The sequence below is a fragment of the Chelonia mydas genome, chromosome 15, assembly GCF_015237465.2.
Source record: "Chelonia mydas isolate rCheMyd1 chromosome 15, rCheMyd1.pri.v2, whole genome shotgun sequence".
Lineage (NCBI taxonomy): Eukaryota > Metazoa > Chordata > Testudines > Cheloniidae > Chelonia > Chelonia mydas.
Window position 1 is genome coordinate 8623763 of NC_057856.1, and position 14484 is coordinate 8638246.

The 14484-nt window shown below is 41.5% G+C and overlaps 1 protein-coding gene across 4 annotated transcripts in view; it reads right to left on the bottom strand.

Annotated features, from left to right (window-relative positions):
* The window catches only part of FBXO21 (F-box protein 21), a 55186-nt gene that overhangs the window by 28514 nt on the left and 12188 nt on the right, over positions 1-14484 (bottom strand). For 3 of the 4 annotated variants that reach the window (XR_005222342.2, XR_005222343.2, XM_037878411.2), the window contains exons 5-9: positions 13421-13567; positions 12935-13071; positions 12391-12527; positions 11199-11375; positions 10254-10386 (exon numbers count right to left, since the gene is read on the bottom strand). Coding sequence is in view for 2 of the 4 variants with exons in the window: in XM_037878411.2 (XP_037734339.1) it covers positions 10254-10386; positions 11199-11375; positions 12391-12527; positions 12935-13071; positions 13421-13567 (731 nt within the window). In the remaining 2 variants the exon portion in view is untranslated. The remainder of the gene's footprint in view (positions 1-10253; positions 10387-11198; positions 11376-12390; positions 12528-12934; positions 13072-13420; positions 13568-14484) is intronic. The other variant, XM_043529163.1, reaches the window with a different exon arrangement.

A 14484-nucleotide genomic window follows, 5' to 3' on the forward strand; every position in this document is an offset into this window, starting at 1 on the left:
AGCTTGTTGTTGCTAGACTACCAGACCGCCCTTGTGAGACTATTCTAGAAACATCTATCACCCAGACATGCGTTATAAAAATGGGATACTCAGCAGGGCCAGAGTCATCTTAAGTAGTCTGATTTGTCTTAAAGGGTCAGGGGAAGCGAAAATGCATCCCATTCCAGTATCAAATGCCGCATCTGCCTACTATTTGCTTACACACCTCAGCAGCTGTCAAATACCTCAATTATCCCCTGCCCAGCATCCCCCTAATAGCTTCTGCAACATGGTTATGCATTTTCATTACAAAAGCCTGAAGTACACTAAACACTGAAAATCTGGGATAGGATAACAAGTTAATATCAAAGTAAACATTGACCTGCTTGACATATACTGACTCAGAGGCAGAGAGGGGACAGGCAATGAACGAGGGCATAAAAACACTTAGACAAGTAATGAGCAGAGGGCTTGGAGGGCAGTGCTGCATAGTTCAAGATCCTCTGCCACCTAATTTCGGTCAAATGTGCTGCATAGGACATGGGGTCTTATTTCCCATTTAATGTCTCAACCAGGAACATCAAATGCAAGAAATCTCTGCAAAAGCAAAGTCCTGGCACAGTGATCAAAGCTGTCTCGGATCTTTTGCTATTTAAAAGCGACCTGCTCAATTTTTGTTTTAAAGCTTATCTAGGAAGGGGAACTATACAAAAATGAGGAAGTTAGTTAAACAGTAACTAAATGGCACGGTGCCAAAAGTGAACTCCCTGCAAGCTGCATGGAAATTTTTTAAAGACACCATAATACAGGCTCAAATTAAACGTATACCCCAAATTAAAAAACATAAGTGCCATCATGGCTAAACAACAAAGTAAAAGAAGCAATGAGACGAGAAAAGGCATTCTTTAAAAAGTGGAGGTTAAATCCTATTGAGGAAAATAGACAGAAGCATAAACTCTCGCAAGTGAAGTATAAAAATATTAGGAAGGCCAAAAAAGAATTTGAAGAACAGCTACCCAAAGACTCAGAAAGTAACAGCAAAAATTTTAAAGTACATCAGAAGCAGAAAGCTTGCAAAACATCAAAGGGGCCACTGGAAAATTGAGATGCTAAATGAGCACTCAAGGACGCTAAGGCCATTGTGGAGAAACTAAATGAATTCTTTGCATCGGTCTTCACGGCTGAGGACGTGAGGGAGATTCCCAAACCTGAGCCATTCTTTTAAAGTGACAAATCTGAGGAACTGTCGCCGACTGAGGTGTAACTGGTGCATTAATTTTTTTATAACCACAACCTCATTTTTTTGAGCCATTCCTCTATGGTTGTGCTGTTTTTCTTTTTCTAATGAGAGACTATTAGCAGCCGGAGCCGATAAGAAGTTAATTCTTCGTTTCCTTTTGTGTGACCATTTCCGCTAGGAAGTCCAAGAAGGATTCCCAAAGGTAATAAATATTCAACACTTTGTAACCTTTGGTTACGAATTACAAACCAGTAGTCTTTAACGACTGGACACGTCCACCATATAGGCACGAAATCTGCACTTTCACCACAATTTTTCAAACATTTATCCTCATTCAATCTGTATTTCATATACATATATTATACATATTAACCTGACTGGTATGAGGTACCACTGAAACAGGATTTTAAAGAAATTTTGATTGCGTTACAGGCTGAGGCTTGCTGATCCTCTTTTCCAGATCAAATCCTATTCCTCTGGGGCAATCTTTCTATCCAGATCTTTTTCACAGCATGTCCTACATAGACTTTTTTTGTTAGGAAAGCTGCAGGCAAAGATTGATATAAATTAGTTATATATAAAATTTTTGTTTCCTAACTGACCAGACACCATTACTTCTATTAAAGTTAACTTTCTGTATAAAACAGCTAAATTGAAAAACAATGCCTCATTTGAAAGTACATGGAAGAATGGGCCAGTTAGAGATAAAAAATTAAGTTAGAGAAGTTTCTTTACTGAATAGCCAGCCAACGTGGCACACTCAGTCTTTAAAGCTCCGTAGTTTGTGATCTGGGTTAAGATCTGGATTATTTACAACGGGTGTCATAGAATATCAGGGTTGGAAGGGACCTCAGGAGATCATCCAGTCCAACCCCCTGCTCAAAGCAGGACCGTTCCCCGACTAAATCATCCCAGCCAGGGCTTCGTCAAGCCTGATCTTAAAAACTTCTAGGGAAGGAGATTCCACCACCTCCCGAGTCAACACATTCCAGTGTTTCACCACCCTCATAGTGAAAAAGTTTTTCCTAATATCCAACCTAAAACTCCCCCACTGCAACTTGAGACCATTACTCCTTGTTCTGTCATCTACCACCACTGAAAACAGTCTAGGGTCATCCTCTTTGGAACCCCCTTTCAGGTAGTTGAAAGCAGCTATCAAATCCCCCCTCATTCTTATCTTCTGAAGACTAAACATCCCCAGTTCCCTCAGCCTCTCCTCATAAGTCATGTGTTCCAGTCCCCTCATCATTTTTGTTGCCCTCCGCTGGACTCTTTCCAATTTTTCCACATCCTTCTTGTAGTGTGGGGCCCAAAAATGGACACAGTACTCCAGATGAGGCCTCACCAATGTCAAATAGAGGGGAATGATCACGTCCCTCAATCTGCTGGCTATGCCCCTACTTATACAGCCCAAAATGCCATTGGCCTTCTTGGCAACAAGGGCACACTGTTGACTCATATCCAACTTCTCGTCCACTGTAACCCCTAGGTCCTTTTCTGCAGAACTGCTGCTGAGCCATTCGGTCCCTAGTCTGTAGCGGTGCATTGGATTCTTCCGTCCTAAGTGCAGGACTCTGCACTTGTCCTTGTTGAACCTCATCAGAGTTCTTTTGGCCCAATCCTCCAATTTGTCTAGGTCCCTCTGTATCCTATCCCTACCCTCCAGCGTATCTACCACTCCTCCCAGTTTAGTGTCATCTGCAAACTTGCTGAGGGTGCAATCCACACCATCCTCCAGATCATTTATGAAGATATTGAACAAAACCAGCCCCAGGACCGACCCCTGGGGCACTCCACTTGATACCGGCTGCCAACTAGACATGGAGCCATTGATCACTACCCGTTGAGCCCGACAATCTAGCCAGCTTTCTATCCACCTTATACTCCATTCATCCAGCCCATACTTCTTTAACTTGCTGGCAAGAATACTGTGGGAGACTGTGTCAAAAGCTTTGCTAAAGTCAAGGAACAACACGTTCACTGCTTTCCCTTCATCCACAGAGCCAGTTATCTCGTCATAGAAGGCAATTAGATTAGTCAGCCATGACTTGCCCTTGGTGAATCCATCCTGACTGTTCCTGATCACTTTCTTCTCCTCTAAGTGCTTCAGAATTGATTCCTTGAGGACCTGCTCCATGATTTTTCCAGGGACTGAGGTGAGGCTGACTGGCCTGTAGTTCCCAGGATCCTCCTCCTTCCCTTTTTTAAAGATGGGCACTACATTAGCCTTTTTCCAGTCATCTGGGACCTCCCCTGATTGCCATGAGTTTTCAAAGATAATGACCAATGGCTCTGCAATCACATCCGCCAACTCCTTTAGCACTCTCAGATGCAATGCATCCGGCCCCATGGACTTGTGCTAGTCCAGCTTTTCTAAATAGTCCTGAACCACTTCTTTCTTCACAGAGGGCTGGTCACCTCTTCCCCATGCTGTGCTGCCCAGTGCAGCAGTCTGGGAGCGGACCTTGTTCGTGAAGACAGAGGCAAAAAAAGCATTTAGTACATTAGCTTTTTCCACATTCTAGGTCACTAGGTTGCCTCCCTCATTCAGTAAGGGGCCCACACTTTCCTTGACTTTCTTCTTGTTGCTAACATACCTGAAGAAACCCTTCTTGTTACTCTTAACATCTCTTGCTAGCTGCAACTCCAGGTGTGATTTGGCCTTCCTGATTTCACTCCTGCATGCCCGAGCAATATTTTTATACTCATTCCTGGTCATTTGTCCAATCTTCCACTTCTTGTAAGCTTCTTTTTTGTATTTAAGAGCAGCAAGGATTTCACTGTTAAGCCAAGCTGGTCGCCTGCCATATTTACTATTCTTTCTACACATCGGCATGGTTTGTTCCTGTAACCTCAATAAGGATTCTTTAAAATACAGCCATCTCTCCAGGACTCCTTTCCCCCTCATGTTATTCTCCCAGGGGATCTTGCCCATCAGTTCCCTGAGGGAGTCAAAATCTGCTTTTCTGAAGTCCAGGGTCTGTATTCTGCTGCTCTCCTTTCTTCCTTGTGTTAGGATCCTGAACTCGACCATCTCATGGTGACTGCCTCCCAGGTTCCCATCCACTTTTGCTTCCCCTACTAATTCTTCCCGGTTTGTGAGCAGCAAGTCAAGAAGAGCTCTGCCCCTAGTTGGTTCCTCCAGCACTTGCACCAGGAAACTGTCCCCTACATTTTCCAAAAACTTCCTGGATTGCCTGTGCACTGCTGTATTGCTCTCCCAGCAGATATCAGGGCGATTGAAGTCTCCCATGAGAACCAGGGCCTGCGATCTAGTAACTTCCGTGAGTTGCCGGAAGAAAGCCTCATCCACCTCATCCCCCTGGTCTGCTGGTCTATAGCAGACTCCCACCACGACATCACCTTTGTTGCTCACACTTCTAAACTTAATCCAGAGACTCTCAGGTTTTTCTGCAGTTTCATACTTGAGCTCTGAGCAGTCATACTGCTCTCTTACATACAGTGCAACTCCCCCACCTTTTCTGCCCTTCCTGAACAGCTTATATCCATCCATGACAGTACTCCAGTCACGTGAGTTATCCCACCAAGTCTCTGTTATTCCAATCACATCATAATTCCTTGACTGTGCCAGGACTTCCAGTTCTCCCTGCTTGTTTCCCAGGCTTCGTGCATTTGTATATAGGCACTTGAGGTAACCTGCTGATCGCCCCTCTTTCTCAGTATGAGGCAGGAGCCCTCCCCTCTCACGCGCTCCTGCTTGTGCCTCCTCCCGGTATCCCACTTCCCCACTTACCTCAGGGCTTTGGTCTCCTTCCCCCGGTGAACCTAATTTAAAGCCCTCCTCACTAGGTTAGCCAGCCTGCTTGCAAAGATGCTCTTCCCTCTCTTCATTAGAGTGTCACTGGTGAGGGAAAAGAACTTCTCTCTAGTTCTATCCCAAACCACAAAGTAGCCTTTGTTAAGGGTAAGTATAAATTTCTGGAGGACATGATTTTTCAAAATTTATTATCCATGGTAGCCCAGCGATGTTTGCACTGCCACAATTTTCTTGTTCAATAAAAACCCAGTGTTTGGCTGGGTTAGGGCATCACCAATCCACTACTACTTTGAGCTGGCTGGCATGTTAGTACCATTGACTATTTGGAACAGCTAGTCCATCCTGTTTAAAGATTTGTACAAAGTATCGGCACTCAGTCTTTTCTTATTCCATATAAATTCTAACAAACAGTCTCCTCTGTATTCCTGCGAGGGTTTTATCTGGGATGATTACAAAAAAATTTTGAAACAAGACCATGCTTGGCAAAACATTCATTTTCACTGGGACTATTCTTCCCAACCAAGAAATTGCATATTTCCCTCAGCACTCCAGCTCCCCCCGTCCTGCATTTCCTGCAGTTCCAGTTTGACATTGAAATCTTACAGCTCTTCTAGGGTGTTTGAGATTTGAATTCCCAGGTATCTTATAGGACTTATTGCCCATTTGTATTCAAATGTTTTGTGGAGGAATGACTTCTCAGAGTCTGGCAAATTTATAGCTAGTATTTCAGATTTGGCATAACTTACTTTAATACAGATTTCAGAGTAGCAGCCGGGTTAGTCTGTATCCACAAAAAGACCAGGAGCACTTGTGGCACCTTAGAGACTAAACACATTTATTAGAGCATAAGCTTTTGTGGGCTACAGCTCACTTCATCAGATGCATAGAATGGAACATATAGTAAGAAGATATACATATATACACACACAGACAGATAAGTTGGAAGTTGCCATACCAACTGTGAGAGGCAAATTAGTTAAGATGAGCTATTATCAGCAGGAGAAAAAAAAACTTTTGTAGTGATAATCAAGATGGCCCATTTAGACAGTTGACAAGAAGGTGTGAGAATACTTAACTTTAGGGAAATAGATTCAATATGTGTAATGACCCAGCCACTCCCAGTCTCTATTCAAACCCAAGTTAACGGTATCTAGTTTGCATATTAATTCAAGCTCAGCAGTTTCTTGTTGGAGTCTGTTTTTGAAGCTTTTCTGTTGCAAAATTGCCACCCTTAAGTCTTTTACTAAGTGGCCAGAGAGGTTGAAGTGTTCTCCTACCGGTTTTTGAATGTTATGATTCGTGATGTCAGATGTGTGTCCATTTATTCTTTTGCGTAGAGACTGTCCAGTTTGGCCAATGTACATGGCAGGGGGCACTGCTGGCACATGATGGCATATATCACATTGGTAGATGTGCAGGTGAACAAGCCCCTGATGGCGTGGCTAATGTGATTAGGTACTATGATGGTGTCACTTGAATAAATATCAGGGGGTAGCCGTGTTAGTCTGGCACCTTAAGGTGCCACCGGGCTCCTTGTTGAATAAACGTGGACAGAGTTGGCATCGGGCTTTGTTGCAAGGATAGGTTCCTGGGTCAGTGTTTTTGTTGTGTGGTGTGTGGTTGCCGGAATGTATTTGATTCAGGTTGGGGGGCTATCTGTAAGTGAGGACTGGTCTGTCTCCCAAGATCTGTGAGAGTGAGGGATCATTTTTCAGGATAGGTTGTAAACCTTTGATGATGCGCTGGAGAAGTTTTAGTTGGGAGCTGAAGGTGACAGCTAGTGGCGTTCTGTTATTTTCTTTGTTGGGCCTGTCCTGTAGTAGGTGACTTCTGGGTACTCTTCTGGCTCTGTCAATCTGTTTTTTCACTTCAGCAGGTGGGTATTGTAGTTTTAAGAATGCTTGATAGAGATCTTGTAGGTGTTTGTCTCTGTCTGAGGGATTGGAGCAAATGCGATTGTATCTTAGAGCTTGGCTGTAGACAATGGATCGTGTGGTGTGTCCTGGATGGAAACTGGAGGCATGTAGGTAAGTATAGCGGTCGGTAGGTTTCCGGTATAGGGTGGTGTTTAGGTGACCATCGCTTATTAGCACAGTAGTGTCCAGGAAATGGACCGCTTGTGTGGATTGGTCTAGGCTGAGGTTGATGGTGGGATGGAAATGCAGAGGCTTTCCCAAACTCTCAGATTTCTTTAGATACTAGTTTTAGGGACATATTTGGTTTAGATTAAAATATTACATCAGCAGCATATAAAGCATAAAAAGCTATTTTCTGATGTGTTCCTGCAAGTTTTATTCCTGTGATAGATTCATTGCTCTTTATCCTCTGTGCAAAAGGCTCCATGGCCAATGCAAAAAGTAAAGGAGACTATGAATATCCCCTACCTAGCCTGTCTGTGTAATTCAAGCAGGGAGATTTAATCCCATTAACTCACACAGCTGCTTTTGGGCTGGTGTAAAGAGTGTATCCATTGGGCTGGTGTATCCATTTAAGGAACTGGGGACCAATGTCCATATGGGACATGACTTAGAAAAGTGTGGAACTTTACATTTAATCAAAAGCTTTCTCTGCATCAAGTGACACCAAAAGAAAGGGATCTTTTCTTCATCTGGCATTATGGATGTTTATAAGCACTCTCCAATTTGTCTATCCTTAATTTATCCAATTTAGTGATTTAAGTCATTTGCAAAAGGTACACGTTTAAGCAATAGTAAAATATGCATTCTGGTTAGCTCTGTTTGGCTAAGATTTCACATTTATTTCTACAAATGTGATGTACTCCACTGTTGTTGGTTTATTTTTTTTCTATGCTGGCTGGACACTTCGCTAAAAGGGAACCCTTAAAAATAAAAATTCCACGTCACAGAGACTAGTTGAAAGCACATTCTCAGCTGGAGAAAGATGCTGGGCTCTCTGTCAGCTGTTAGTAACTGATCCCTGGTCCAGAAGTCTGGAATTAACACATGCACAGATGGATGCAATGCAGGAATCCTCAGTGATCACTGAGAAGGTTGAGGATTTTCAAGGTGTTTGGCAAATTTGGAGCAGTAAATTAGTGACACAGGGAATACAACTTAAGGACCACATCTGTACTTAAGATCAACAAATTGCAGGATAGTAAAGTGGAAACTGAAAATAAATCAACCATAAACCTTCAAATCACTGGCAAGAGGAAGTAAATTGATGGTCTGGGGAATTTGCCACAGGTAGGTCATAAAGCTTAGCTGTCCCATGTTACAGTACATCTGTCATTACTACTGGAAGATTCCCAGGGAGAATCTTCATTAGCTTCTACCATTTTATTTGTGGGTGAATCTCTTAAATCTGATATTTCCTTCAGACAACGGCAAGCTTGGTGAACAATTTATTATACAAAAGGTAGACTCTAGCTATACTACCCAAGCTTACTGAAGAATGCCTGCCAAAGAGGAATTTAGTTATATGGGCCTTCGATCAATAGTTTTGTAGTCAGATCACTTGTCTTTGTAACGAGAAAGGTGTTTTTATATACTCCAAAATTGGTAATGGACAGGTGGTCACTCTGAAGTCCATGAAGACAGGAATTTTTTTGGAGGGGGGGAGGCGGGAGGGGGTGTTGGAAAGGAAGTGATTGCTTAGAAGTTGATGAAACAACCGCAAGAGGAATGATATGAATGCTATTGAAAGTTTGGGCTCCTTTCATACATTCTTCATAATCTGAACATGCAGCTATTGAATTTTTATTTTTAAAGGATACTGCAAATAAAGACACGTGATAGAGTTTGGGGAATCTTGTTTTGTTGTATTCCCTTTGACTCCAAGAAATGAACAAGAAAAACCACAGTACACATGTAATGATCCTCTTAATTTAACCACTAACTTTCGTCACCTCACTTTGACAATCACTATGTTGGGTAACATTGTGCTGTGCAGAAGTGATTGACGAGATCTGTGGAATACACAGCCATGTATTATTATCCATAATCATCCATGATTGGGGCCCATTGTTCTAGGCACTGCACCAACATATAGAAAGCAACAGTCCTGGCCCAAAGAACAATCAATATGGGTTTAAGATCTAATAGCAGAGCTACTAATGTAGTGAATGGGTTTCTCTTCAGTGGGGGTGTGGGTAAAGTTCCAATGGTAAGTCCCTGATGAGTAGAGATTTACATTTATTTTGATTTAAGAGGTATCCCCCTTCACTGACATGAATTGAATTTTGCTAAGTTATATGCAGCTGCACTGTAACAACATGCTCAACGTAATTAAATGGTTTCCCTAATTACGTGCTTTATTCTCAGCTTGATGGAAGGCTTGAGTGACCCAGACAATTTATATGTCCAGGTCCTTTCTCCATCAAATTATTTGATATCCTGCCTTGATTGGCATGACTGATGCATCAGCCCCATTATCCTCATACTTAGGATTCCTTTTGCAGTTTTTATTGTGAAAGTAAGTGGGAATGGATTGAGAGCGCCAAAACACAGTTTTAGTTTAGTTTATAACAGGTAATCCCAAAGATTTACTTTTTCGGGCAATATTTTTCCTTAATCCAGTAAGAGCTCTTACACCCATGGCCTCTGTATCATAGAATCATAGAACATTAGGGTTGGAAGAGACCTCAGGAGGTCATCTGGTCCAACCTCCTGTTCAAAGCAGGACCAACCCCAACTAAATCATCCCAGCCAGAGCTTTGTCAAGCTGGGCCTTAAAAACCTCTAAGGATGAAGAATCCACCACCTCCCTAGGTAACCCATTCCAGTGCTTCACCACCCTCCTAGTGAAATAATAATATCCTAATACTTTTCCTAATATCCGACCTAAACCTCCCCCACAGCAACTTGAGACCATTGCTCCTTGTTCTGTCATCTGTCACCACTGAGAACATCCTAGGTAAAACAATTGTGTATTTTACAGCTCTACGGCTGTTTAAGTCAACCTAGAAACATGCAATCTTGGTTTAGAGATAAAGTACTAGATATATCAAGAGAATCTGAAAGCCCAAGTTAAAATGAAAAAACAGTTATGGGCAGGAAATCCGAATTTTTGTCTCAGGTCAGAGGCTATCCACAGATATGCAGTGGGAATACAAAAAGCAAAATCTCTTCTATATGCGGGAGATACTGATTTTTGAAGTGTGATAATTCTTTACATTGTTTGTACAACAGAAAAAGCTCTTGGCTGACTACAACACAAGGTACTGTAGCCCAGAATCAATCTACTGTTTTTTAGCTTACCCCCTATGATAAAATATATGACCAAGTTTTAGGGTACCTTTTCTGGCCAGATTCCCAGGTGGAAGTATAACCTAGCCTGGAGCATTAGATGCTGCACATTGTCCGGATACATGGCCAGGTATAGATCCAAGGAGTCTCTCAAGAGCTGGTAGGACTGATCAGTGCTTTCCCTACCAGCAAAGAAGAAATTCAATTTTAAGGTTAAATCTTCACTTCCTTTCCCTATTACTTCAGCATCCGAGAGACACTGATCAATAAAGACATTACACAGTACTGGTACACTCATCCAATTGGAGCAACTCCAGGGGCTTATTGTTGCTAACAGTACCCACTACTCTGCTAGGATGGAATTGCACTAAAATTGCCCTACCAAACTCTATTCCTTCCCCCTGGGGGAAAAAAAAAATCTCCTGGTTCCAATACCTCTTTCAGAGAATGCACTCTCCAAGTTGCAAGCTTACTTTCTCTCAAATTGTGATATGGTTCTCCTGGCTCATTCATGCTTGGAGCAATTCTTTTATGTTTGTGCTTTTTGGTCTTCTATAAGTAACAGTGAAGACTCCTTAAACAATATGAAGAAAGGTGTTCATAAATAGAAACAGAATTACAAGTCCAATCATGACAGCCCCAGTGTAACCACACGAAGTTGATCATGTGGGATAAATCCATCAGATCTTTTTCTCTACCGGATAGTGAAAACTCTAATATGCCCTAAAGGAAACACAGTCCCTCGATTTGCTTGTCTGAAATATGGTTTACTAAGTACTTTCTATGATACAAGAATATTCCTTTAGAGTGAGTAGAGTCATTAAATAATGAGAAAAGCTGGGTAGAACTGCCAAGTGAATAACTGGTATGATTTACACCCCATAAAGCCACTCATGACTGCCATAAAGAAGCATATGACTAATCAAAGCAGCATTTTTCAGGTCCACATTTAAGTAAGGCTTTAAAATCTTCATGAGGTTTAAGTAAATCTTACCGCTTTCCGAGGTTTAAGAGGTTTCCCACCATACGCTGCAAGACCTCCTTTGAAGTAACCACTCCATAGAACTCCTCTGTTACATGGTGGCCAATCAGGTACTCACATTCTTTCACAGTTAGCTGCTTTCCCTTTCCAAAGGCATCTATGTACATGTAGTCAAAGATGTCTGTGCTTCTAATGAAACACCAAGAAAATAAAACTCAGACTTGGGAGTCTCATTTAAACAAGCTTATGTATGTGTGCTTTTCAGATGCCTCTCACTCTTGTGTTTAAGTCTGAGGTGAATATTGTCAGTACCTCAGCTCCTTTAGTGACAGGGTTTAGTTTCCTCTTATTTACCTTCTTACAAACACATGGCAAAAGACTACAAAAGTCAAATTATTTTATCAATAGTGCTTCTTCTCCCCAGAGAGGCTTGCAAACTATTCTCAAATTTGCTTTACCTGATGCTGTGATATATTAGAAGGCCATGTTTGGCTAACAATAGATTGTTGCACAATGCAGCTATCGGGATGGGAGTCAAATACCATCAGGGGTATGTGTAATCAAGTTCACTGTATTGAATGAGATCACTAACATTACCCCTGAAATTTGTACTTCTGGGAATAACATCACTGCTAATAGCCAATCATTAGGTCATTCGAGGAGTCACCAACACTGATTCCGAGAGCAGGTGGGTACATGACACAGTAGCGTCAGCTTCTATCAGTTGTGCTGCACAAAGGTTTAAATGAAATGCCTTTAAAAAAGCTATAAAATGATGAAAAGCAGAAGTGCTACCCCAACTACTGTTATATTTATTCAGGAAGTCTGTTGCCATTCAGAACCCTTTGAGTGAATACACAGCTGTGTATTCACTTGCTGGCTGATGTACAGATTTAGCAATTAAACTCATAGATCTATATTGGACAAGATGCTCCTGCATTTATGGATTATCTCAGAAAATGCTTCTTGTTTCAGCATTAAATTAACTTTTCGATTTGCGTCAGAAACAAACATACACTTTCATCATGTGAAAAAACAGTTAAATAGGAACTTTCAGCCTGACATATTTTAACATCTTGTCATCAGAGCTGGTTGCGTTACTTGACCTCTCTGCCAACAGAGTTTCAGGTTGGGAAAACTGCCTCCTGGGGGTAAATGGTTTATTGGTCTTCCCAAAAGTCAAACGGAATTAACAGAATCTTACCCTTCTTTCCCCTGACACCATCTCAGCAGGAAGTGACTAGGAAAGTTGACTGGCTCGAGTCTGACTCCCAACTGTCTGGCAATTGTTAAATAGAGCACAGACAAGCTGATAGGGATTCCTGTCCTACGGATTAAAACCTGAAAAATGAGATTAAATCAGAGGGAAGCTTACAAATCATAGGTTATTTAATGCAGGACTTTAAAAAATTAAATTTCTAGAGTACCAGGATTCTCAGCGGAGATGCAATTTTATTCAAAATGCCTCAAAATCCACTGACCCAGCAGCAAGTGCACAGAGAGTTAACATACGATACTGTTTACAGCAAGCCACCCCTTTGTGACATTCTTAGAATAGAATATCAGGGTTGGAAGGGACCTCAGGAAGTCATCTATAGTCCAAACCCCTGCTCAAAGCAGGATTGGTGCATACAGATTTATTTTACTTACTCATCCATGCAAAAATGACAAAAAAGTGTAAGTAGAATTCTCTCTCAAACTTGTACTAGCAGTGGCTTCCTAGGCTGGTTCAGTAAATACATACTTGCCTGGTGAATGTATGAATTCAAGGAGTTGTAGTAATCCATCTCATTTCCTTTGTATTTTAACTGTTCATACAGGACACAATTCACAGCATCCAGTACCTGTCTTTGAAACTCCACATCAGGAACAATCAAGACCTCTCCTAAAATGAATACAGAGTGACAAGACAGAGAGAAAAGATTATTACTTAAGTAATGATACACAGATTGGCTGCTCATTCCTTGAAATAGAACAAACTTCACAGAACACTTCATAACGTTCAGGGGAGAGAGACTCTCCTCTTTCAGATCTTAGAGGACACTCAAGAGTGTGATTTGATTGCTGTTCAGTTTGTAATGGCTCCAAGAAAGAAAAGGACACCTCCCAAGCCCCGTGTTAGGACTATTTAAAAATTATGGAGTAAGTTAAACAAAATAAACATTGTTTAGGCAACATAAAGACGAGCAACATCACTCTGAAAGGGCCAACTAGACCACATTTCTCTACAGTACCTGCCTTTGGAGTCAAGCTTGGATGCCTAGGGTTTTTGGTCCGCAGGGCTTTGCGAACTTTGTCTGTGATATCGTCAACCTGCGCCTGGACACTCGTTAGACAGATGTCTGAGAGAGGATTACAGTACTGGTCAATTAAAACAGCACCTGGAACAGATAAACTATTTAAAAAACAGGATTTTGGTCTGTTCTTCACTTTCCAGCTCTTTGTTTAAAAGCACATATTTTAGCAAAACACATTTTTTTAAAATGTTCATTGGTTCTGATATAAAGTCATACCCAAATGCATAAAACATGGAGACAGACACAAATTATATGAATCCTTTGACTTTTAGAGAGACATGTATTTACGTCTTGCAACCACTTCTCAGACTTTCAGATTTTGAATCTCAAGTATGCAACCTCCTTCTCTTTAGGGCTAAGTTGTCCCCCAGTGTCTTGAAAGCAGAAGTAATGGAATCTAACATACAATAGGGGAAGCTGCATTAGATCAATTCTGTACCAGTCATCTCTCTTCCCTTTCTCTTCGAATCTTTTCAGCAGTTGCTAACTCAAGAATCTCACCTTTAAGGCCTTCCATACTCGCAATCCAACTCCATTTCTGCTCATATTTAACATGTCCACTATTCTTAGAACAGTCTCTCGTTTTTGTCCAAGTGTCCTCTGTCAAACTCCTTAAGAAAAAACACTTTTTCCGAGAATCCTTCCTTGGTTGCCTTGTCACTGCTCTTTCCAAAACCTTCCTATTGTCCAACTTCTTGTCCTGTCTATATTCAACTGCAGAAGATCTCTAAGATCTCTGCAAAAAGGATCATGTCTGTTCTCATTTTGCAAAGTGCCCCATACATTAGCAGACTAATATGCATGACAAACACACCTCCTGCAATATCAGCCACAGAGTTCCCCTCCAAAAAAGCCCACAAAGTGGCAGCCTTTGGCTTTTATTGCCTGCCCCAACACATTCCCTTCTCTAAAGTCTACCACCACTTTTAACTCATAACACCAAAATAAACTCTCTAAACTGGGTTTTAACTTTCACATTTACTATATTTTTAGAGTATACA